The following is a 25,466-nucleotide window of genomic DNA, read 5'->3' on the forward strand; positions in this document are numbered from 1 at the left end:
GATGGCTGACAGCGACTGACGTCCCAGTACAAGCACAGCTTCCATCACTATTTAATATTCAGCTGTCATAAAGATGAAGTCTAAGGTATTAAGTTACACCCTGAAATATTTTACAGAAACAGAACTTAGTATTTATTCAAAGTATCATTTTGATGAAAAAAAGTCTTGCAAGTCTCTATAATGACAACTACAGTCCAAGGGACAAGTTCCCTCTTTTTTTTTAGCAACTGTATTCAATAATTATGTATCAACTTTATAGTGAAAATATTAAAGTCCCGTCCTTTTGAAAACAAGTGGAATTTCCAATGGCTTCTTTACAATCAGGATTTTATTTTACATCTCTAATCCGGTCATACTTGTTACTGAACACAAGCTACAGTTAGGTTTTTCTTGTATTGTGACCATTTTCTTTAATTGGGTTTGACTGCATACTTCCAGAATTATTCAGAGCTCATCAAAATTCCTAATAACTAACCCAAAGCAATGTGTTTTTTCAGTTATCCACCTCTGGATCCCACCATCCTGTCCAGAGCATCAGAAAATAACTTTACAGGCTTGCTTCTTTCAAAATTATATTGTACTTTGGGTATCTTGTTCTTTGGCCTTGGTGTCTTGTTGCAAAACCAAAGAAAATACTGAGTTAATTCAGCAACATCAATGTTCCTAACACCACAAAATATCATCATCATCAGTCAAATTATAAAAGTACCGAGAAGCCTCAAGAAAAAAAAAAAACTTTCAGCTTTGACAGAGTGATACAACTCTATATTCTGAAATTTTCATGTTTGTTCAAGAAGGAAAAAAACCTCAGAACTATTAAAACAATACTGAGATATTTGTCATTTGCTTCCTTCTAAAGCCTGTGTTAATCTTAGTCTAATTTTCTTCAGTTATTGAAAATTTATTTTCCATTATTACTCTATGTAGCATCCCATTTTTCAGATTTGAAGCTTCTATGTTTCTATTTATCATTACTTTATATTACAGTTGTATATGCTGTTAAATAAACTAAGTCTTTTTAACAACTCCTTTTTAAACCATTTGACTAAGTATGATTTCAAACACTAAATAAAAGAGCACTATTAAGCTCTTAGAATACATTAAAAATAATTTGAGATAAATTATTTCTGCTTAACTATTTCTACATGGTTTAATTAAGTAGATATGCTTCACTCTGGATATTAAGTAACTTAAAAGTTAGTTTCAAAGCAAGTGTTAGCATCTTTCGAAAGACTATCATTAAATTTGGTAAAATTATTTGAGCTTTAAAAAAAGTCACCAGACAATTTTAAAACGTGACACTTAATGACAAAAAGTCTTTTCATTTTCTTTATAAATTCCATGAATAAGCATCATCTGTCCTTCAAAAAACACTCAAAAATAATGTTTAGAACAGCTGCTTGGTAACCTAAGCCAGGTCTAAAATGCACTGAGAATAGGACAAAAGATTTGACACCTGCTGAAATTATGATCCCTGGCAAACTCAGCACTTACAGATGACTTCTAAGTCAGAAATAGTAATTAAACGCCTACTTTAGTTTACCAAATATTTGTGTGAATTAAGTTCATTTTGACCATGAAAGTAATTGCACTGGTACCACTGACAGAAATCTTAGTATCTACTACTTATTTCTAAAATTCAGCTGTTTTGGAGCTATTCGAAAGTTACAATTTCTATAGAAGATGCTGAGTAGAACTTCCTTAACTCCTGAATTTATCCAGTGTGTAAATAGGTTGTTATCACAAATAATTGCAAAGACCCAATACAGCTTCTCAGAGGAAACAGATGCCATACTCATACAATTAAAGTTCGGTGACTTCTTTACTCATTAAACACCCTTTTCCACACAGTTCACCAGCAAACCTCCAGTCAAAGCAGTGATGCATTTAAGCTCAGTAATTACTATCCAAGGCAATGTACTACGTGCAACAATAAAGCAGGCACACTAATTCAACTGCTGCTATGATCTTCAGGTCTCACATCCTGCTCTAATGCAATTAGTCTACAAAGAACTAATTACCCTAATCGAGCAATCACAGTTTCACTGACATCTTACTTCCTCCAGCAGCTATAAACACCATTGGGCTAAGATAGCACCTAATTAGTTTTCTGTATCACTGTTTACAATGCAGTCTGAATTATGTTTACAACATTCCCTAAATACCTACTTTACTACCAGCAACTACATAGGTACTTGCACCAGAACAGTGTTAATACTTATGGGTCTCAGTCTGGTAATAAAAAGGTCAAAAATCTTCTCCCATTGTTCTGACATTTGTGGTTTGCAATGTTTGCAAAAGAATTCTGCACAAATGAAAACGTCCTTTATCTTCATCTCAGGTGCCAAACCCTCCCCAAACAATAGCAATCTTCAATAGTTAGGAATTATTTTGATTTGTTGCAAGAGATTTTGGCATATATTAAAGAAGGGTGTGAACAAGTTGGTTTCAGTGCTCAGTTAGCCAGAGAGACTGTGGAATCCATAGCACTGACTGTTTCAAAAACAAGGTAGTCCAATTTGTGCTGGAATGGCACTCAACACTGCCTTTGAGCAAAGGAAAAGAAAAAATGCTTCTACGAATCTTGGAAGGCCATAGTGAACAAGAAAAACTAGACACAAAGAATCCACTCTTTGGTTTGCCTGGAATTACTGTTTAAATTCTGAAAATCTAATTTATTTCAGCCAATTGTAAAAGAAAACACAGAAAAAACTCCATATGGTATTTAAAACAGGTCTATCTAACAATTTTAGATGTACTACAGTTCAAGATGACTATTATTTCTACTTGCCTGACTTTTGGCACCATCATTCGGTGTTGTACCATTAGCGTGTGGCAGATTGATGCCATCAGGGTAAAGACCTCTTCACTTGCTGAATCTCTCCAAACCATGTTCAGTAGAGTGTTTGTCTGCTGCTTTGTGTCCAATTTCTTTAGGCACTCCTCAGTTATGTACTGAACTGATATTCTCCCATCACCCTACAAACATATCAAAGGCAAGTTTACTTTTAATTATTTATAATGATTAAGTATCCCTTTTTGTATTAAAAAAATACTTCCATATTTAATTAGAACATAAAGTTCTCTTGTACAATAAATAAAATGGAAGCACATATGCATATCCGAGTCTTAAAAGTATCAGACCCAAGAGCCAGCTTAAAGCCCCAGGCAGGTAACTGTTGGGCTGTGGTATCCATCCTTCACTGAGGCCAGTGGAAATACTCCCCTTAATGTAAGCATGTTCTGCAACACGTGGATACAACAGACAAAATCACTTATTGGCATAAAACATGTGAATAATCATCTCTTCTCCACTGACATCAGTCAGCATTGGACATGAAACCCAGAAATGAATGTCGACTCTACTTTACAAGCAGTATTTTCACATTCATAATTCTTGAGTTAACAAATGACCACACAGTTCAGGGTGGTCAGTCCATGTCTGGGTAGTACCAGCAGTGTGTGAAGAGGAATACTTTCCCTCGGCATACAACTGACTCCACCTCAGCCTTTTTTTTCCTAATTTCCTATCTTTATTTTGTCGCCAACTGAGCAAAGCTGTCAGGCTCACTGAAGGACACAAGTTAACCAATTATAAATTTTTAAGAAAGAGGGGTTTCCCCACCCACTGACTTTTTTTTTTTTAAGACAGGCACGCATGAAAATATGGCATACATTAAAAAAATCATAGGAGAAACACACAAAAAAGCATATCACAATAAATAGTATTATTTATATAAAGCCTCCTCAGAGCAGTTTTTTTTTCTAGTTTATGAATTAGTGTAAGTTAAGTTATCTGTGAACAGAAATTTCTGCTTTGTTTTTACCTAATCACCTCTTAAGTATCACCGATCTCTAAGCCACAAGTAGAAACTGCCAATATTTACATTGCACACAGTGTGTGTCTGGCAAATTAAGTATTTTATTCACACTATCCTGGTAAAGATTTTGGTGTGACAGTAACACACAGCATCTAAAAACACGCAAGTAAAATGCTGCAAGTACTCCCTGGCAGCATGGCCCCAAGTTTGGATTTTTTAAATGAACCCTAAAGATGATGAAATTTCACACATTCTACAAGGAAAGCATGCACACTAAGTCCTTTGAATGGCTGTGTCTTCTGAAAGATACATAAAGGCCAGTAAGAAACTGCTGAATTTATATCTGTCCAACTTTGGTTAGTCAAAGCCTTGATATGAGTAGGAACAGGCTAGAGTTAGCACAGATTTATTCTAAGTTTAAACTATAGTGAAAAGTTCTATTTATAACACTCTACACATTATTACAGAAAGCAGGTGCTTCACTCTGAGGGCTTTTGAGTTAGTGGATATATACAGAGCTACTCTGCAGGGTAGAGACTGTTGTCGAACTTGTAGTATTTCCATGACAAAAAAAAATGAAAATACTAAGCTGGAGTACTAGTATGTTTCACGATCTCTTAGCATAACTATGGACCTACAGAATAGAGAGAGTAATAAAGTCTCAGTAAAATACAAATGTAAAAAGGTAATTTTAAGCCTTTTTTTTTAAATAAAAGCTTTATCCTTACACAGACATGCTATCTGTAGTTTAGGATCTCTTATTATAGTAAGGGGTTTGTTTTTACTGTAAGCAACCAGTTCCACTTGCTTGCAGTGAACAGTCACCTATTTTCAAGAAGCAAACAGGCTGCCTTCTACATCTATGGAAAAATACTGGACTTAGAATGATCATGTTTTTGCCTATCTTTGCTGCTGCTGCTATAATACAAATCCATTCATAGAAATTCTGCACTGCTTACTGGTGTAGTTGTCATTTTACTGATCTCTTCATCCTCATCTTCAGAATCACTGTTTGCATCTTGACAATTTGTACCAGCAGCAGACACAGGCAGCTGAGAGAGAAAAGTTTGGAGTACCCTCAAATACACAAGAAGTCCTTCCTCTGAAAGGGATCCTAGAGCACATACATTGAAACACAAAGATCATCAGCAAGATCACACCGTGCTATAAAATATATCTTACCAGAAATACCCGACCAAAACAAGTTACGCCAAATCTTACCAAATTAGCACATTTTTATAATGTTAAGGGTAGGAACAGGTAATAAAACAGATCTCTCCAACACTTGCATGCACAAACTGTCCTTTTTACTTGGCAACGAACCATGCTGCGGAAATACTCAACATATTAATTCCAACATGAAAAAAACAATGAATTGGCCACTTAGCTTGCTCACCCAAATATGTTTCTCCTACTGTTAACACAAAGTAGAAAAGGCATGGGGCTTGATCACTTCTTCTTGAACATCCACTTTCTGCTAGTAATAGTGCATTCAGAAAGAGTTCATACGGGAAAATGGTCTGCACATCAGCAAGCGCTGGAATGATGAAATGGAATATCTGATCTGTAAAAGGTGCTGCCAGAAACTCCTCTGTGAAGGCGGCAAAAATCTGCTGCCTGAAATGAAGAAAAATTGTTGCTATAGAGAACACAGGCAAAATTTCCCACAATCATACCAATGGAATAATAGATCATTTTGCAAGTATGAATACATCCATCAAGAGGACTGCAAAGATATGCTCCATTAATCCTGCCCTAGTACATCAAATTTCTCAGGCTTCTCAAAAATTAACTTCTCACACTAAATCCTCTTCCTGATGATCTTACACGCAATTTTATCCTTTAAACTTTTCATTAAATCAGATAAAACTATTCTGAAGTTAAATACATTGTTTATAATATCAAAGAACAAAATACATCTAACAAACTCAATTAGTCTTTTTACACAAATCCCTATTTTAACACAAAACACTACTGCATGTGATACAATCAGAATTTGATTTATGCTCCCTCTGTCTACATATCTGACTCTTTCTGCTTGTAAGCTGCCTTAGTAATTTCTCTCCATAAACCTCAGGTCATCTGTCACAAAGTTCTTTTGAACTCTAAAATTCTTCTCATCTACCCTTAGCCGCATCTCTGCTCTCATCTAAATTTTCCACACCCTCATTCCTATGTATTGTGGTACCTGCTATTCTCTGTACTCTGTTTATTGCCGTATTCAGCATTTTATTGCCTTTTTCTTAAAGACACCTGAAACTACATTGTTTCAGGGATGTACAGTGTTACCAAAAAATCATTACTATTGCAAATAAATCAATGAACTACACTGAAAGAATGGCTGGACACTAGACGACAACAAACTGCACCTCTGACTACAGCAAATGAGTACTCAAATGTTTTAAGTTATCTTTATTTACCTTGCACCTTCTGGACAGGAGCTATATGTAAAGTGCAATGGCTTCAGAACATTCTCCAGAAGTATTTTTGCAATAGGAACACGAGAAACATCAGAATACTCAATACTCGAGGGAAGCTTATTGTTAATTAACAAATAAAGCGACTTGTAGTAGCCTGCAAGTAAAAGAAGAAAATCACTTTTAAACACAGTATTTTTTTTCTTTTCCATATAAAACAATTTAAATTAAGTTGAAAAATACGTTATAATTCATTACATGAAGCTTGACATAGGAAGACATTTTACAGTAGTTCAAGTCACATTCACATAATTAGCAGGCTATCAGCAATCTCTTTGGAAACACCACATTATAAAATCATTCACAGATAACCATATTCAGAGTCAGTTTGATTTTCAAAGACCAATCAACTCTTGCTGATGAAGTGAATAATTTGATTTCTTTAAATAATGGCTTATGAAAAACATGTTCTCCTTTAAGTGACTCTAGTCATGTTGTCCTTCCACTCTTCCAGAAAGGAAGAATTTTCCACTCTACTCCAAAATATGACTGCATCATACAGGTAAAAGTCCTGCCAGCAGAATGTCCCAATTCTGTGACCACCTTGCCTTAGCAGGCTGAAGAATACAATCACTATATCCAGAACAGGGCTCTCCCAGACAGTAATAAAATGCATTATCACCCATGCCATAAAGACATGTATAGAAAGTAATTTATTTATGTCTCACTGAAGTACAAATGGAACCATGTGATTTCATTCTTAACCAACTTCCTTCATGCTCAATGAACTCCCAACTAAGACACAAGTTCCACAATTACAGGAACACTGTAAATGCATAAACAGTGTCACATCACTGAGATCCCAGTCTAAGAACCCTTCTCAGGGACCACCTAACTTGTCACAATGGAAGTCCCCATAAAGGAATGACTTAGCAATGCTGACCAGACACAAATGGAAGGCAAATTATATCCAAAAACATACACTAATGGAAACTGGTAAGAGATTCTTTACAATTTAAGCATCAAAAGTTATTAGGACACAGAACATTTGCAGTTGCACAAAACCACTTCTTTTTGTTCTCATTAGTAATCAGAAAGCTGTATTTTAGTAAAAAATTAATGATTCTATGATCTCAAACTTTCATATATCAGTTTTGAGGACAGAATACTATAATAAAAGAAAAAAAACATGCATTTTGGAAGACATATGTATTATATAAAAACCAATGAGACAAACATACAGTTTCTGTTATGCCAAGGCAAGTAAAATAAATGTGCTACAATAAGAGTAAATTTTTTTCTGATAGTGACTTCAACATACAGTAGTTAAAACCAAATCCTTAGTAACAGGATTAGGTAGTCAAGTCCACTGAATGTACTTCAAATATTAGAATATATTAGAAATATATAGAAATAGTCCAATAACTAATGATTGGAAGATGCTCTTTCTGCATTTTATACCAAAGAGGATGGATCCAAGAGATTTATTTCAAAATGGTTTTGTCTTTCCTCATGATCCACAAGATTTGCTAACTCAAGCCACCATATCAAAAAGCCAAAATAATTTATTTTGGACATTCCCAGAATAATGAAGTTTCTTTGCAACAAAACATCATCTTGGTGCTAACTACCCAATTCATTAACTTTTGGTATGTTTGCACAGGTGTCACTGACTGCAGTTTAGCAAACAGTTTTGCTGATGACAGGACGAGAAATAAAAGCCAGGCCACCATCTCTGCTAAGGTGTCTGAGTGTTGGCAGGATGAAAAGGTAATGCCAATCTAGAATAATACTGAATATTAACATTTACAGAGAACAGTACTGCAACACAATGACCAACTTTTACACAACTGAAGCTTAGATCTGTCACAGTGTGTGTGTCCACATTAGAGAGTCAAACAGATACTGGAATACAACTTTTGTTAGGCAATATCCATCTACTCTCAAAATCTCTGCTACAAGTCTGTATCAGTAATTTAGTAGAATATTCAATTTATAACAGATTTTCCAAAGAAATCAAGCAGTAATTTCTCAAGCCATGACCTCATTACAAGCACAATATCCATCTAATGTACAGGTTAGTGTATGCAGCACTTTATTCATCTGTGGTAAAGACAAAAATTTGATTAAACAATATGGGCTTCAGCTGTTTAATTTTTGATTATTTCCCAGAATTTATGGTTCCTAGCTACTCACCTTTTTGAACCATGTAGTGCAAAATTTGTTCAATTAATGATGTCACATAGCTGACATCTTGTAAAACAGGCAAATACGTATTCTCAGATGAAAATACCTCAAGCATTCTCATAGGAAGTGCAACATTCAGACTGTCATCATTGCAATTCTGCAGTAGCCTATAAATGAAATTAAAATTACTTAACATGATATTTCTCTTATTTCACCACACATTCACCTTAAAGTAACTTATTTCTATCTATTTGGTTGCCAGGTGCTCTCACTGGTTTAGCTACATCTTTTTGACGGCATCTTTATAACAATAATTCCTGATTTTAGGGTTATCTACTAATATGGCATTCTACCTTTAATTCCTACTAAATTCTTGCTCTGAGTGATTTGAAAATTTGGAGGTCTACTGCATAAACTGGAAGAGAAGCAAAGAATAATACATGTTTTCCCAACATGCACCACTAACTATATTAAAAATGAAGCCATGAAAGCCCCAGAGCAACATGGGCTGGGAACAGGTGCTAGGGAACACCATATGCATAACTAACACAGTATGTCTTCATTTACAAACTGAAATATTAAAAATACAACCATTCCCATCGTTTTAACAAGTTGTAACCACAGAAATTATGATGATTAAGAGCCTGCTTAGAATTTAAAGTATTTTTTTAGTGCTAGATGTGTATGGGCTGACCTGCCCTAACAATGTGCTTTCTTCCCCATCCATATTAAGAGCTGCGTTTACAAAAAGACAATTTCCACTGTAGTGAGAATGTACAATTCAATGCAGTGACACCACAGCTGTGTCCCACTGCACACAAGGACTTTAAAGCCCACCACTCAAGTCTTCTCTAGTATCTGGCTTTAAAGCTCTGCAGAGGGTCACCAATCCTTATTATTGATAAGAACAAATAAGTTTTCTAATAATAGAATAACAATAGCTGCCAGATATTCAAGTCACCTTAACAGATTTACCTTCCTGTGATCCTCCCACTACGAATAATAAATTTAATGCTGAAGCCAATAATGCAACTGCTTAATATGCTTTAAGTTCAAAATAAAGAGTGAGGAAGGGCATAATAAATTATATTAGTTTTGAAACAACATCTATCCAAAGCATATCCTTGGAACATTAGATGTTGTTATAAGAAGTAGACTAAACACTATCAATTCCCAAGAAAACCTGGTTTCCACAAATATTGCGAATGATGTCACTATACAAAACCAGTTAAGAACATACTCAGGCCTATCCTAGGAGAGCATCCCTTAAGCACATGTTGAACTTGAAAGTCAACAGATCTTAAGAACATTCCACTGTTGTACATAGGAACAGGTATCCTATACCATAGCCTACATATATTTAATATAAATAGTCCTCTACATAAAATAAATGTACATTTAATACTTCCCTTGCTGCAAAAAGAAACAAACAAGTGCCCAACATAATTTCTGAATACTTTTTACATAGAAAAAAAGAACTTACCTGCAACACAGCCCCAACAGTCTTTTTATTTGGAATAAGCAAGTAAGTCTGTCTGGACCATCCAATTGCTTGACAAACTGAGAACTCTGTTTAATTAAATTCTGACACATCCATACCTGCAACAAGATACACAAAAGTTTACAGGTTATAATGAGAAGTTCTATCATCTATGGCAACTCAGTATTATGTCAGTGCTGTTGTGGAAACCTTTGGAGGACTTACAAAACACAAACTCAGACCGAATCATGTTCAGTTGAAAAAAAAAAAAATTGTCACACTACATAAACTACACAAGCACTAGTACTAAACTTTCAAAGTTAAGACAGAGTTACACCATCTGGTAATTTTTTGTTTTTCAATAGCCATAATTCTTTAACATCCATTATTAACAGCCACTATGAATCACACTTACTCACACATTTGGGAAACTGGCAGTGACTTTTGCAATTGATATGCCAGCAATATTGAACAGTGAGAAAAAAAATATCACCCAAACACCTTGGGAATGACCAGGAGGCCAAGTAGAAATATTGTCTAAAAATTAAAATTCTAATAGAAGTGTATTATTTTTTAAACCTTACTGTGAATAATACATGTAGGATTTTTCAGGGCTTCCTTTCACATACTATGTATGTGTGTGGGCACACGTACTTGTAAAATCTAATTTTTAGTTATTGTGACTAAATGAAAAACAGCGGAGTACACTGAAAAGTGCACTTTCAAGTGAAAGACTACTTTATAAGTGCATGAAATGCAAGTGCTATGGATCAAAGTAAGTAACAGTACTCACCAAACGCTTTGAATCCTCATTCTGTCTATAGAAGAAGAGTAACTGGCGAACTAGAAGAGTCAAATTTGCTCCATTAGCAGTGGAGAAGGTTCCTCCAGACTGGGCCAAATTAGCACAGTGATCAAATTCACTTCTTTGGATAGAGTACTTAAAAATAAAACATGCATCAATATATCAGTAATGGTTATGATTTAAAACAGAGGTGCAAAATTTCAGTTTTCATCCAGCAAGGTTGCAAAGTAGTAAAACAGATACAACATATATTTGTCAAGAGATCAAAATATACACAATATCATAGTTGAAGCCATAACTCCATTCTGTACCTCAGAAAGTACAGTTTCAACAAATCTGTTGCTTATCAAGAATATCACATCAAACATTTTAGTCTAGTTTACTCAAATTAACAAATTTAAACAAAGCTCTTTCTTAGAAGAATCTACCCAACAGCAACTTAGAACAACTTTTTGACTCAAACTACCACCTTAGCCATACTGTAAAAAAAATTAAAAGCTCCACTGGTGTGTCAAAGTTTTTAATACCTAATGGTTTTTATCCAATTTTTCAGCTAAAAAAAACACTGTGTGATCCCACTGAGGTCCAGTCACATCATTGCTTTGCAGAACATAGATCTGTTTACTAAAATACTGAGTTTGAAATGAAAATGCCAAGAGGGAAAAAAGAACTTCCACTTTCTTAAATACTCAAAACGATTTTTCAATGAAATTATTTATGACTAGAAAGTCTCATTTTCTGCAAAATTGTTTAGCATCTTTCTAACTAAATAAACAGGTACTGACTTGGTGTTTTCTGTCTCTGTACCCTCTTACAAACGACTGGATTATTATTGCATTTTTCAGCCTCCGCCTTTCTTCCTGTAAAACAAAGCAAGAAAATTGAAATCAACACCATAGGACTGACTTTAATTTCCACCATTTTATTAAATGTATTTGTATTCAAAATTTTATGGGTTTTTAATGAATTAATGTGTTTTTAATGAAAATTAAACAATAATCATTAGTAAAATAAATTACTTTAATGCTTGAATCCAATACACATAAATCAGTGAGAATGCTTTTTGGTTTTAAGCACAAATTTATGATCAGATATTGCAAAAGGATCTTTAATACTCAGTGAGTATATAATACTACAGAAATCAACATAAACATTATTACTTTGCATCACTTTATTATTAATGCATTTTATTAGACAAAGTTTTAATACTATGTTGAAAAATGCTGAAGCATTCACCAAATTCAATTACATCATTCCTCTTTCTGCATACAGCAGCAAACACTGACGACCCACTTATTTGTTTTCATTGAAATAATACAAAAGCATTATGATGCTGCCACAGTTTAGATGTTGGGACAACAATTTTTAAAAATCAGTTATTTGGAGACAGTATTTCTGTCAAAAGGAAAATTAGGCTTAAAGCTCATTGTGGCCCAGGAGCACAACATGGAAATTAATAAAAATTCTTAGTCTCTTCTCCAAACCAGACATATCTAGTGAGTCCTTTTATGACATCTTCCTCAGTAGGTAGATCCTTTACAATGGCTCTGAAGAACTGAACACCAGCTTGCTTGAGATGCTATGGAAAGAGCTCTTGGAGGGTTCCCTGACAACACCCTCAGCATATCCCATTACAATAAATATCTACGGGAAGTAGCTACTGTAGTTATGTTTCTAACAATGTCCATATGGTTTCTTAGGGAATAAAAGAGGGAAATAAAGAGTTGTTCATGAACCTAGAGCTGCAGAGCAGCGATTGACGGAAAAGTACAAGGATCAAGAAGCCTGCTTTAAAAAGAGAAATTTCAACCTAATCAATCCTCAAACTACAACAAAACTATAATTCTGAGAACAAAACACTTAATGTTTTCATTAATTTAATTTAAATACTTTTAGGAAAGTTCACATAAACTTTCAATTCACAAAATCTTGATTTCTAATTTATTGTCCTATAAAGACACATCCAATTCAAAAACACAACCTCACAACCTGAACTGACCAGAGAGATCACCAGACAAAACTGCTATTCAAGGCCTATTTTATTTTTCTTGGAAAACCCTGGTTCTTAAAGCAACTTCTCTGAATAAGCAGACTCTTGAAGACTCTAATTACCTCTAAAGGATGGACCAAAATCAAAATTTTGATAGGCCAAAGGGTATTTTTCTCTCCAAAGTATTGACAGTACAAGTGCAATCAGCATAGAGTTTCAGAGAGGTGGTGTCTCCTCATCAGCATAATGTAAGGCTCAACTAAAACACAGATCAGTTCTCCTTCTCTTTAGGTACTGGTCTTATCTCAGAACACATAATTGTCAATTAGAGACCCGTAATTGCAAAGGTTTTAAGTCTGAGGTCACTGCTAAGACTCTGCTACAGTCAGTTTTTTAAAAGCCATAGCTGATTTTATTCTCAGAGGAGCCATTCATTTTGTGAAAATGTGCTCAATGCCACAGTAAATCATTGTGTGCACATGTGTACATGCACTGGGATGAGTGTATGGCTCTGCATCAGCTTTGCAAAGGACAGAGCCAAGCAACTGAGTGAGTTTATGAACCACAAAGAAGAATTTTTACATATGTTGCTCAATACTCACTGATCATAAATCTGATTCATAACGTGGAATTCTGAACTAATGGGTGAAATCCTGGTACTTTCATACTTGAACCTGGTCCATAACTACACATCCACGTTGGAAAGAAAAAAAAAGCAGTAACTGTCCACAGAAACTGAAGAGCCACTGCAGAACTTGTGCTTAATCTAGCATGGGTCAAACACACCTTTAAGGGCCAAAGAGCTGTTTTCTTCCTGAGCATGAAACCTGAATAGTTATACTTTTTAAACAGTATTTAACACCAAAATGTTTTCAACTTGTATCAGAGGGGTGGGGGAAAAATGACAAAATTAACATATTCACTCAAATTCCTTTCAATGCCTATTCCACCTTTGCATTATTCCAGACTGAATTATCCAGAGCAGTAAGCCTTCATCATAAACCAGTATTAAGGTTGCTTAAAGCTTCACACATCAGCTTCTCACTGCTCCTTAATTATCAGGTGATTTCAAAGCACTTGAGCACTTTTCAAAGTATTCAAGAATCACTGTTCTGATTTTATGTTCACAGAACGGAGGCACACACTGGGGAAGTGAAGTACTAAAGGTCAGCCAAGAAACCATAGCAGAACCAGGAGCAAAAGAAAGTTTGCTGAGACCAACCCATAGTAATAGACTACGGACAAGGTAAAATTTGCAATTTACTAGCCAAATCCCTACCTTTTCTCAACAAAGACTAGATCCAATAAACACCAAAATAAAAGGGAAAATTCCCTTTGCACCCAGTGCATGCTTATCTTCTTTTGAGATTAAAAGCACTCATAAGAAACATCTTAAAGCACTCAAACTGTTTTGCCAATTAAAACATACTTTATACAGAACTTGCAAACTGAAAGAAAACTAAAGAAAAAACTGAAACTGAAAGAACTAAGTACAACTGCAGCAGAAGTACTTCACACTGTACATGTTAGACCAAAGAAAAATCCAGTGGGCAGGCAAACGCTTACAGGCTACTTTACCTCTCGTTTTCTCCTTTCTTCCTGAGTACGATGAAGGAGAGAAGCCTTTTCTTCCTACAAGACACAAATAAAGATACTACTGCGTTTTCATTCAAACGTGCTTCAACTGTGTTCAGGATATTTAATGCAAACTTCACTTTAGGGATTTCTTGGAACGCATAACATGTAAAATATAGAGAAAAGCAGCTGTTAATCATTTTCTGAACTCACAAACACAGGACTTGCAGCCCTCCCAAAAGAACAGTGATGGAAGGAAGTTATGTCCCTACGAAAAGAGACGGGCAAAGAGCAGCAAACTCTACTGATCTCTGTCCATGTTTGTGTTCTCAGCATCCCAGCTACCCTAGCAAACATCACCCATTTACAAATGGCAGAGCTGGAGCACAATAAGGTCCCAGACACCAGATCATACCAGAAGTCTGAGTGTTTTCCTTGCCTACAGGGTACATAAATCCCTGGCCCAGGTGCATACAGCAAGCTGTGGCACATTCAGAGCAATCACATCCTGTTCCAAAGCCCCATGCTTTTGTCTAACTTACAAAAAAGCATTAAGCTCTTATATTTACTTATCCTTTTTCTCAAAACTTGTCCAGAAAAGATGTCAAGAGAGTCATAGCATAAATGGCAGGAATTTTTTCTTTTGAAATTTTGAACTCTTCACCCAAATTAAGACTACACACCAAAACTTTCAGGACAGTAATCTCACCAACAGAGAAAAAAAAAAAGAATATTGAAGTATTCATGAGGCCTCAAAACCCAGTATTATTACAACAGAAAAACCATGCATTAGCTTTTAAACCACAATATTATATGAGTACTCATAGACTACAATATATAAACAAAGCTTTATGTGCAAGAGTCTCTTACTGGGTGGTTCTGGGTAATTTCCAAGGAAATATACAAAACAACTCAATTTTGATGCACAGTATTCAGTTCCCACTGTAGGCAACAGGAGATGAAAGCACCCTGGCACCTTCCCAAATTCAGCCTAAAACACACAGCAGATTTAAGGAAACTTTTTTCATTTTCTGACACTACAACACATATGACAATTTCATTTTTTTCCTATGCCCCCCATTAGCCTAGAGAAGTTAAGAAATTAAAAAACACTCAAACTAAAAATTTATTGTATTTTAATACAGAAAAATCAATTTAAAGTTGGCAAACAAATGTTTATAGAATATTTAACTACAGCTGAAACAACTGTGCTGGAATACTTTCAATGTCTATCAGCAGATACAAAAAATTGAGAGCAAAACTCTTCTGCATTTCTTTTTTGATGATACAGAGGAATCAAAGTCATGATTCTCTTAGTTTCTTTAGGACAGAAAATACTCTAACACAGACCACCAAGAGAGTGAAAAATAAAAAAAATCCCACAAGAAGGTTAACCATCTTTCCTCTAAAGACAGCATTTATGGCCAAAGACACCACTAACTACAGCTACTGCCCTCTAAAGACAGGGTTTGTTCCATGTGTTAAACACAGTATAAACAAAAGTAAGGAAATCCATACATACGGATGATGTATCTCAACTCAAGCAGTACAGAAATGCACACACAAAGACAAAACAAGATACTAAATTAATAACCAACAAATGGCTTAAAGTTTCAGGACTTTTTCAACAGCTGATACCTAATGCATGAAAGAAGTTGGTGAAATGTCCCTATTTAGAAGTGATCATTCTGCAGGCAGCACTATGTAAAATGCATTTCTGCTTAGAAACAACGTTTTTTAATTTGTTGTTACACTTCCGAAAGAATTGAAAGAAAAAGCAGAACATATAGAAAAGGAAAAACACATTGCTATGTGAGAGAAGAGAATGGTATGAAAAACCACAAACACCGTAAATACAAATGATCAGTAGATAAAGGAAAGTAAGTGGCCAGAGGGTTTATCAAAAACAAACCATTTAAAATCATTTGAAGAGAGAGGGAGATATATCAGGGCAATGGATCCTCACTTAGTGTATCACCAGCTTTTCACTGATGAGGAACTGGGTCTCTTTGTGGCAAGCACTCTCTAAACCAATCCACTCTTTAACAAAAGTTAGGTTTTTAGTCAGCCACATACTTGCTTTGAGTACTTGTAAAGAGAAACGCCAACTTGTTAAAGTATAAATTAAACAAAACAGAAGAACTGTCCTAAGGCAATAAAATATTCAGGTAAGTACATCCCACCTTTAAAGAATTATTATGGGTAAAATAATACTGTTACTCACGTTCGCAAGATATACACAGATCATAACTATGACTAAAGAACATATTTAAATTAAATTCCAAAAAAAAAAAATCACCTTAAGAATTATTAAACGAAGCTGGAATACACTGTCTCTTCAGAAATTAAAAAGTAACAGTATATGTGCAAAATAAAACAAACATGCAATAAGAAAGAGATGAAAAGAACCATGAAATAACCTTCACCTACAAAGGGCATTCTAACAAAATCATTTCTTAAAGAGACGTAACAGCAGTCACCACTGAAATCCTCCCTGAATCGTCCCTTAACAGCCAGCACTGTGAGAAGAAGCCAAACTCAGTGTTCTGTGGCCGGCTGTGAATGACAACAGCGTTACTCAAGTAACACACATTTGACAACTCCCACCCAGACTCTCCTGACTGCTGCCAGCGACAGCCACTATTCCAGCACCTCTTCCTGCTGCCGACAGCCAGAGCTCCTCACAGGAGGAGATGGCCCAACAGGAGCTCCCAAAGATCACACCTGGCTCACTCCTACTCCCCACCTTGCCTTGATCCTGTGGTGATCATGCCACCGTCCTTCTTCACCTGCCAGACAGGCACACGTCAGGTATCGAGTCTTCCTCTCAAGGTAGGCAGGCAGCCAAGGTAGGGGGACGGAAGCATGAACATGGCTCTGTCCACCCTAACTCAAAAGGAGTGAAAAGCCATTCCCTGAATCACAGTTCTGACTTTTTATGATGTAGTCTTCTTCCTTCAGGAGCTTGCCTTCCCAAGCGCAGAACAGGGAATACACTGTCTGTGAGTTTTCATGCCACGTAGGACACATCTGGCAGTCCCTTCCTGCCTCATGCTTTCTCCAACAGAGAAACCACAACCAACCTCCTGCTCTAGCATGCGAGCTGCAGCACCATGAAAAACCCAACTTGAGAGGTTTTCTGTGAGGCACGGTACAAAGAAACAAGAAAGCAGAGAAAGCTTGTATGACAGCAAAACACAATGCAACATTACAGACGATGACTCAAAGGGTAAGCCAGAAGGAGGAAAGAGGTGAAAACAGGGAAGCAGATGGAGGACAGCATACAGAAAGGAAAACTTGTGACTGCCACCAAAGAAATGTTGAGTAACATTTGAAATGTTAATTTGTACACGGGCATAAAACTGCTAGGTACTGTACTATTCACAGCAAAGTTCCAAGTGGCACCACCGCTGAAAGGGAGCAGCTGATGAGAGCAGCCACATCTGACAGTGGAATAATGTCAACGCCACTGCTTCAAAAACACCAGTTCAATCCATAATGAAAAAAAATTGAATTAAAATTGTTTTCTTATCCTTGTTTTGTTGCAATAAACTTTCTGCTTCCAAAAGTATGTTTGCAGAACTCCTAGCTTTCACATATCCTAGACAAAGACTGAATAAGGTACACAAATATAGAAATTATTATTCTTTTCCTTCTGCATTTGAACACTTCGTCTTCAGAGAAATAAACTTTCAGCCCTCTTGGCTCAAAATACAAATTCAGAAAAGCAAAATGTATACATAACTAAATCCTTTTCAACACTTCTAATATCTGTTGACTCTTAAAATTTGAAATTGAACACTCCTGGACAGCTATGTTAATCAAGCCATCTTATAGCAAATAAATGTAAAACCTAAATATGCCAGATGCAAAGATGAAATGGAATAATTATTTTCAGGTACTAGCTAAACACTGATTACAGTTTTAAAAAATATTAATAATAACACACTGAAGCCAAAAAATTAATATTATTAATAAATGTTTGATGCTTATTTATAAAGAAAGAGGGTTTATTTTGGCTAGTAGCTGAGAATGCTTTGTATTTCACATTAGAAGAGGTCATGCCAAGTACAAGGCACGACTTTTTATGAAATTTTCTTTAAAAAACAAGTCAGCACTTGATCTTTTTAATTTTTGTGGACAATAATAAAAACTTGTATGGTTTTCATCTATAAAATCCAGGAACTTGAATCTTTTTTTCTTTCCTTAAAATGAGGAACATGACTTTAGAGCTGAATTTAACTTGAACCACATAAAAATCAGTAACAACTCCTAAAACAAATGAAGCGATCTAAGCAATTTATAGAATAAAATTCCTTTCAACACAAGTATTCAGTAACTCCAGCAAATAAATGGAATTTCTAACATGAATTTTTACAGAACAAATGTGGACACTGGGAGATGCCCCCCACCTTCCCAACAATGTTTCTATTTTCCAACATTATTTTAGACAAGATGAACTCCAACTGGGTTTTTTTAATATGAATAGTAAAAGAAATTTGCATTTTTAAAGGCTTACAATGTCTTGAACTGAACCTCAACAACTTAAATTCCATTGAACATGTCTGAGTATGTTCAGCAGCTTGAAATATTCTGCTTTTAACCAGTTTGTGACTCTTCCTTATAATGATGCAAATAATCAGAAGTATGTTTACAAGTAGAGCAGACCATCTTGCAGAAGGTAGTTTGAACTATGCCCAGGAGGAGGCATTTGGCCCAGGAAAGCCTGGCCTCACCAAAGCCAATGCCACAGTGCTTGCTAGAAAACACCTCAGCATTTTAGCTGAAATTTACTGTGGGAGGTAGGGAGGATCTGGAACCTCTTCTATCACGGGAACCTCTTCTATCACGGTACCACAAAGCTACACACAGTGGAACAAGGATTTGATCAGAGGCTCTAGAGGCCAAATGAAATGCAAGAAAGTTGCTTTTACATTTATGCTCAGTTTGCCCCTATTATGATTTTTAAGAGGTTTATTGTACACAAAGCTGTAGTTGAGCGATTTCTAGGGGAAGGCATCCCTGCCCACGGCAAGGCAGTTAGAAGGAGGTAATCTTTAACATCCCTTCCAACCCGAACCATTCCATGATTCATCATTTTCTCAGGAACGAGCGGGGAAAATGTATTTATAAAAGCAGAAGTTTTTGTTCTGAATCTGAAAAAATAGCACATAAGTGAAAATAACAGCATAATCACTGCTGCTGTCAGCTAACTACAACTCCATCTTTTGCAGCTAGCTTTCAAATGAGGAGAATTTCAAATGTTACAGAAATAGGAAAAAAATGCCCATGAATCTAGTATGCATCAACCGTGTAGTTTCCTACCAACAGGCAGTCATTATTTTACAACATGATGGTCTCCTCATACTTCCACGCCACAGATCTGAAATTCCAAGAGTATTTCAAGACTTAGGCTGTGACACTGCAAGATTCTGATTAAAACACAGCTCTGACTCAGAATGAGGAAGGTACCTGCACACAGATCTACGCCATGTGCCTTACGGGACAAAGGTCTTACGGAGCAAAGCACTGCAATGTCTTCCCACCATTCAAAAATAAACACTGAATTTAGAATTCTAATCTAGAAAACCTGTACTATAAATCCTTAGTAACGTTTCACTTGCATTGTCACATGGTGTAGGTTCAAATAAGTTGCAATAACAGAGAAATTATTCCTTCCTAAAATTTTTACCTATTTTCCTCAATCAATCAGTAAGAGAGAAACAAAACCATTTTTAAACTGTCCCATCAATGTTTATATCCTACAGACATCTGTCAAGACAGCCTTGGCAGATCTCTCCATACACTGGCAATCTTACAGTTTCTTACAGCTTCTATAACTTTTATTCCACAAGAAGTTATTTCACGTGTAAAATACACACAACAAAGAGCAAACAAGGTGCTTCTGGAGTTCTACCTCTGCACTTCAGCTGAAAGCAGGGGTAAATATATCCAAGAATCTGATGTTTAATGTCATGCTACTAATTTAAGAAAGTACATCAGTAACTACTTAATATAAACAAACTTCGTAAATTGAAGATCTCTGATTATTAAAAATGTCCATATTAAATTACTGAGACATTTTAAAATACAGATGGAGTCATCAGTATTTGCTCATTAGTAAGCTTTCATGTCTTCCACAAAAAAAGCTAAAGATCAAAAAGAACCCCAAACTCAATGAAGCTGTTCTCACTTTCACTTTCATGACAGTGCTAACCCATCTGTACTACAAATTCTGAAAAAGGAGCGGGTTTTTAAAATCATCTCATAATAGGTTATAATTTTAAAATACTCTATTTTGTTGGGATTTATAAAAGCACGGTTTAGATATCTCAAGTGATACTGTACATTTGACTTAATATTCTTTTAACTATTTTACCTGTTAAGACTTCCAAGGTTTCATTCATAATTAAACAATGTGGAGCTACAGAGCCCCTTGTACCTCTCAGCACTGGCCTGGGGATCCCCTGCATGGATGTACTAAATCATTGCTACCTCCGGTTTTTCTTAATACTAATGAATTTAATGAAGTAACACTAGGCCTGACTGTCCCAAATCAGGCTGACATGGTTAAACCAATTTTGTGCTGTGTTCAACCTCATGCTAAAATCAGTGAAGGCTGCCAGCTGCCCCCAGAAGGCTTGGTGACACTCCACCTAGCAGAAATATGTTCACTGCACGGGGCACAGGGAAGCACCCAGGTGAAGGACCATCTGCTTCAGTCCCCTGCACAGTTGGGTTGGGTGAGGCCAATCTGAGCTGCACCCCAAGCCAACTCTTCCTGCACAGCTCTGCATTTCCTGCCTAACACACCAGACTCTCTGCAGCCCCAGCCTTTCAGACAATTACTGTCCTGTACAAAATGTCCATGAGTAATTCAAGACGTTCCTGTATTGAACTCCAATAACAGCATTCATTTTTGGAGGCTACTTTACTTAAGAAGCACAAAAATATGGTTTGCCAGTTACAATTAAACTAAATTTGAGAATTTCTTTTTAAGAGCCTCATGAAGTAAGGAACCATGTTTTAAAGGAGACGATAAGCTACCCTGAAAATAAAAATAAATAAAACCTGCTAAAATTTGCTTATCACATTGTAAATAAAACCCTGTATCTACACCCTCAAACACATACACAACAGTTCAAATAGTCCAGATGAATCAGCAGATTCTTGAAAGTAGGTATGGAAAGAAAAGTCCAGACACTGACAGTACCACCTACATTTTTACACTTATGTACAATGCAATATTATAATATTACAATAATATTCTGAAAGGATCAGTCACTGAGGTAGTAATTTTGAGAGCATTAAATTGCAAGCCAGGACTAGAACAAAAACAAGTGATACTTAAAAACTACTTTTTTTTTTGTCAAAAGATACAGGTGGATTGAAGTGCCTCTCCAGAGCATCCACAATTCAGACCATAACACACCTAAATATAAGATGCAAACCATGCAAAAACAGACCTGAAGCTGTTTTTGTAATTCAAAAATGCCATACAAGCTAGTGACGAGAAGGCACACTAGATTCAGTACCTAACTGCCACAATTACACAAGTCCCCAATTATACTTCTATCATTGTGCTTCTACTGATAGAACTTAATGAAATCAGCCCCTTGTGAGGCCTAGGGGAACACTACAGACACACATCGCAGTGCCAGACAGGTGTCAACACATGTGAGCCATGACCAACACACTTACTGTTTGCAGCTGCAGTTCCACCAGCAAAACCACACTTCTAACAGTGCTGCTGATCACTATTTTGGTGTAGCTGTACTCACATCAGGCTCTGCTGGCACCTTGAACACTGACTGGCTCCTCCAACAGGCATCCCCGTGTCCATACCGGGAGGTTTTGCCATTGCTCTGCAGTGGTGCAACCACGTTTGGGGAACTTCCCCAAAGTGGGTACAGAGCTATTCTTAGCACTACGCAGCCTGCATGGCCCCAGTATTTCTGAGTTGTGCCTTCTTCCACCAAAGGAATTACAGCAGGCAGCACTAAGTATACAGCTAGCTGATGCCTTGATGGGGCTACCTGAAAACAGAAGCTAGACAAAATTAAGAGGATAAAAGCAGGTATTTATTGAAGGGCCTCCAAGGTACACTTTGGGCAGTCAAAAACCTTCAGAAAGGCTATACCCAAAATGGACGACTGGATCAAGGGTTTTCATACTTTTACAAGTTTGGTCCATTTGCATATCGGGGTTAATTCTCCAGTTATGATTTCAGGTAATGAAGTCATTACCCCAAGTCTGTTGCGCCCTTTAGAGGCTTTGTTTACATATTTCAGGGCCTGGGATAGTAAGGTGTCCTTGAAGTTCAGGCCTAGAGAGGATTTGTTTTGTCTGACCAGAATGGGAGAACAGTAACTAACAGGCTATATGGATTCTTAGAGTTACACACTAAAGCATTACAGGATATGAAAAAGATAAAATATATAATAATATATTATAAATATATAAAAGATAAAATCCTAAGGCATCCAGCATGGCAGAGATACACCACTGGATCTTTCTAAAATTAATACACCATTTGGAAGGGGAAGGGCATTTGTCAAAAAATGAGGTTTTTTAGTAAGTGTACCAAAAGCTGAAAGGAAATGATTTACAATTCAGTCTTCTGTAAAAATGAAGCCTATAGGTATGAGAAACATGATCCCAAGGAGCCTATGATGTGAAATAATGAGAAACTCGGGGAACCCACATAAACAGTTCCCACACCAATCTCTGTTGTATGTTTCCACAGAAGTTCAGGTAAACTGCATTTAGAAGTAGTTTTTAGTACTGTTTAAATAAATTCTTTCATCAGTACCGCACACAGTTTCTGAAAATATGCAGCTATTTCAAGGGCACTCTAGGATGTCTATATAACCGCGATGCCCAAAGCTGCATGTAACTGATTTGCACTGATGCAGCACAAGCACTTTGGTGAACCAATGTAAAATCATGAAATCTGTGCACCAGTCAGTATCAATCTCATCATGAAACACAACCTCTACTGCACAGAGTGAAGGTTATGCATCAATTTCAGCTTCCGGCCCTTTTTATGCTAGTATTTGCCCTTGGAAATTTATGCCTGCATAACATTAATAAATTTGTCCCATATAATTAAAATAGACATAATTCTGATACATTTTCATTATTTGCTAAGTGTAAAAGAATATTTTATGACAGTTGTTTACTTCTGTAGAAGGCAACATGTTCAGCAAGAAGCACTATGACCAAGTCAGGGTCAAAAGTTGCTAAGTACCTGAAGTGTACAGCTCAGGACCAGGGCATGTTCTGCCAATTCCTACTTAAGCTGGGGAGTATTTATGGCATTTTGACTCATGTAATGCCAGTTTATGTAGCCTAATGAATAGAAATGTAGTAAGATAAACAGAAGATGACTCAGAGGAAAAGCTGCATAATCTAAACACAGTTCTGAACACAATCTCTTCATATTAAGTCAATACGTCAAAATGCAAACTTCACTGTGCTTTTAATATCACAAACTGCAGCATTTTTGCTCATTTCTTCACTGTACTGCCAAACCTTAAAAGTTTCCAAGAACCAAACTTGCTTTTAGTGTACAGTAATAAAAACTTAAGACTTTTTTTTTTTTACTCAATTAAAATTCAAAAATACTAATGGAAACACTCATTAGCTTCCCACACAGCCATCTCCAATGACAAGAGGGAGACTCAGTATTTTCACGGTGAATTAAAGTAACTCCTACAGATCAGGCCACTTCTAAAAGCACTTAGTCCTTTCTGTCGTTCTTCCGAAGTCCTGTGCCCTTCAGTGCTCCACTAAACATTTGCTTACCCTGTCCAATCAGCAAGATCTGAATAAATCATTCTGCTTCTTTCCATCAATAAACACAAGGAGATCAAATAGTCTGGTACAGCTGACTATTAACTGCTACTCACCCTGCGCACAAATTGACTGAACCTAAACTTGACAGAGACCAACCCAGCAGTCCCGGCTCACGTGGATGAACCTCCCCCAGCAATTCGGGTTGTGTGAGGCTGTGTGTGTCCCACATCCCTCCGGCGAAGCAGGTCCACGCCAGACATTCCCTCTGGAGGGAAATGACAGCAGGGCTCCGAGTCCTTCCCCCCTGGAAGATCTGGAGAACGACTGCTCGGGAGGTGCCACCGGCCACGACACCCGGGATCGATCGATCGCCTGCGGGAGGGACGAGCCAAGGAGATATTTCCTCGCATCCCACAATTCTTACTACACTACAAGCCTGGGATGGTGTGGCCTGATTATACAAAAATAATAATAAGAGAGAGGCAGGGAGAGAGGAGATAAACACATCATCAGGAGGGGAGGGTTTTCCCCCTCTGTTAAACCTTAGTCATCGCTGCTCCCATTTCTGAAGGCCCGACGGTAAAAGCACCGGTAACAGGGCGGGGGGCGGCGGAACCGACACAGACACAGGGACGGGCGGGCGCCGCTCCTTACCTTCCTACTCGCTCCTCCGAGGGACACCTTGGGCCTTGTTTTGAAATCCCCTTCAAAGCTGAACATGTTTACAGCTTATCCCATGGGGAGCGGGGCCCGGCCGGCCGGCAGGGCGAGCGGAGGGGCCGAACGAACCTCCCGGGCTGGCGCCCCGCGGCCCGCCCGCCCCCGCGAGGCTGCTCCCCCGTCCCCCGCCTTCCCCGCGGCCTTCGCTATCCCGGTCGCCCCCTTCCTGACCGGCTGCGACGGCGGAGCGTAGTGGGAGGAGGGAGAAAGAGGAGGAGGGAGCGGAGGAGGGGGCACTGGGAGCGCTCCCGCCGGCCGCGCAGAGAAGATGGCGTCCGCCCGCCGCCCGCCGGGCGCGCTCCCGACACACGGCCGCGCCCGCCGCCCCGCCCCCGGGCCGCGCCGGCCCTCAGGGGCGCCGGCTGTCCTGGTTGTGGGTGTTCCACGGGAAACTTTCCCGCTCCGCTCTGCCCGGGAGCTGCCTGCGGGTGTGCAGGGGCGGCTGGAGCTGGACTGCGCTGTTGTGCCGCATCCTGCCCAGGCGGGCTGCGCTGAGGGCGAGAACCGAGCTGAGGGTCCAGCCGGGCTTTGGCACAGAGCTGCCCTCCTCAGCGTTAGTGGACTATGGGAGCACACTTGTTACACGCGCGCACACACACACACACATATAGATAATTCGTACTTTTAGTAGGATAAACATATCACAGAATAAACTAGGCTGAAAAAGACCTCT

General features: G+C 37.6%; 1 protein-coding gene across 1 annotated transcript in view; it reads right to left on the minus strand.

Annotated features, from left to right (window-relative positions):
* Positions 1-25,082, minus strand: part of UBE3C (ubiquitin protein ligase E3C) — a 72,645-nt gene extending 47,563 nt beyond the window's left edge. Inside the window, exons 1-10 of the mRNA XM_042043001.1 lie at positions 24,728-25,082; positions 14,279-14,332; positions 11,496-11,570; positions 10,699-10,845; positions 9,909-10,024; positions 8,435-8,592; positions 6,242-6,395; positions 5,218-5,438; positions 4,781-4,935; positions 2,792-2,979 (exon numbers count right to left, since the gene is read on the minus strand). Coding sequence (XP_041898935.1) covers positions 2,792-2,979; positions 4,781-4,935; positions 5,218-5,438; positions 6,242-6,395; positions 8,435-8,592; positions 9,909-10,024; positions 10,699-10,845; positions 11,496-11,570; positions 14,279-14,332; positions 24,728-24,793 — 1,334 coding nt within the window. The 5' untranslated portion in view covers positions 24,794-25,082. The remainder of the gene's footprint in view (positions 1-2,791; positions 2,980-4,780; positions 4,936-5,217; positions 5,439-6,241; positions 6,396-8,434; positions 8,593-9,908; positions 10,025-10,698; positions 10,846-11,495; positions 11,571-14,278; positions 14,333-24,727) is intronic.
* Positions 25,083-25,466: the final 384 nt, after the last annotated feature.

This window comes from Corvus kubaryi, unplaced genomic scaffold (assembly GCF_017639235.1).
Source record: "Corvus kubaryi isolate FWS band 111438036 unplaced genomic scaffold, C.kubaryi_AGA036_p1.0 37398, whole genome shotgun sequence".
NCBI classification, from domain to species: Eukaryota; Metazoa; Chordata; class Aves; order Passeriformes; family Corvidae; genus Corvus; species Corvus kubaryi.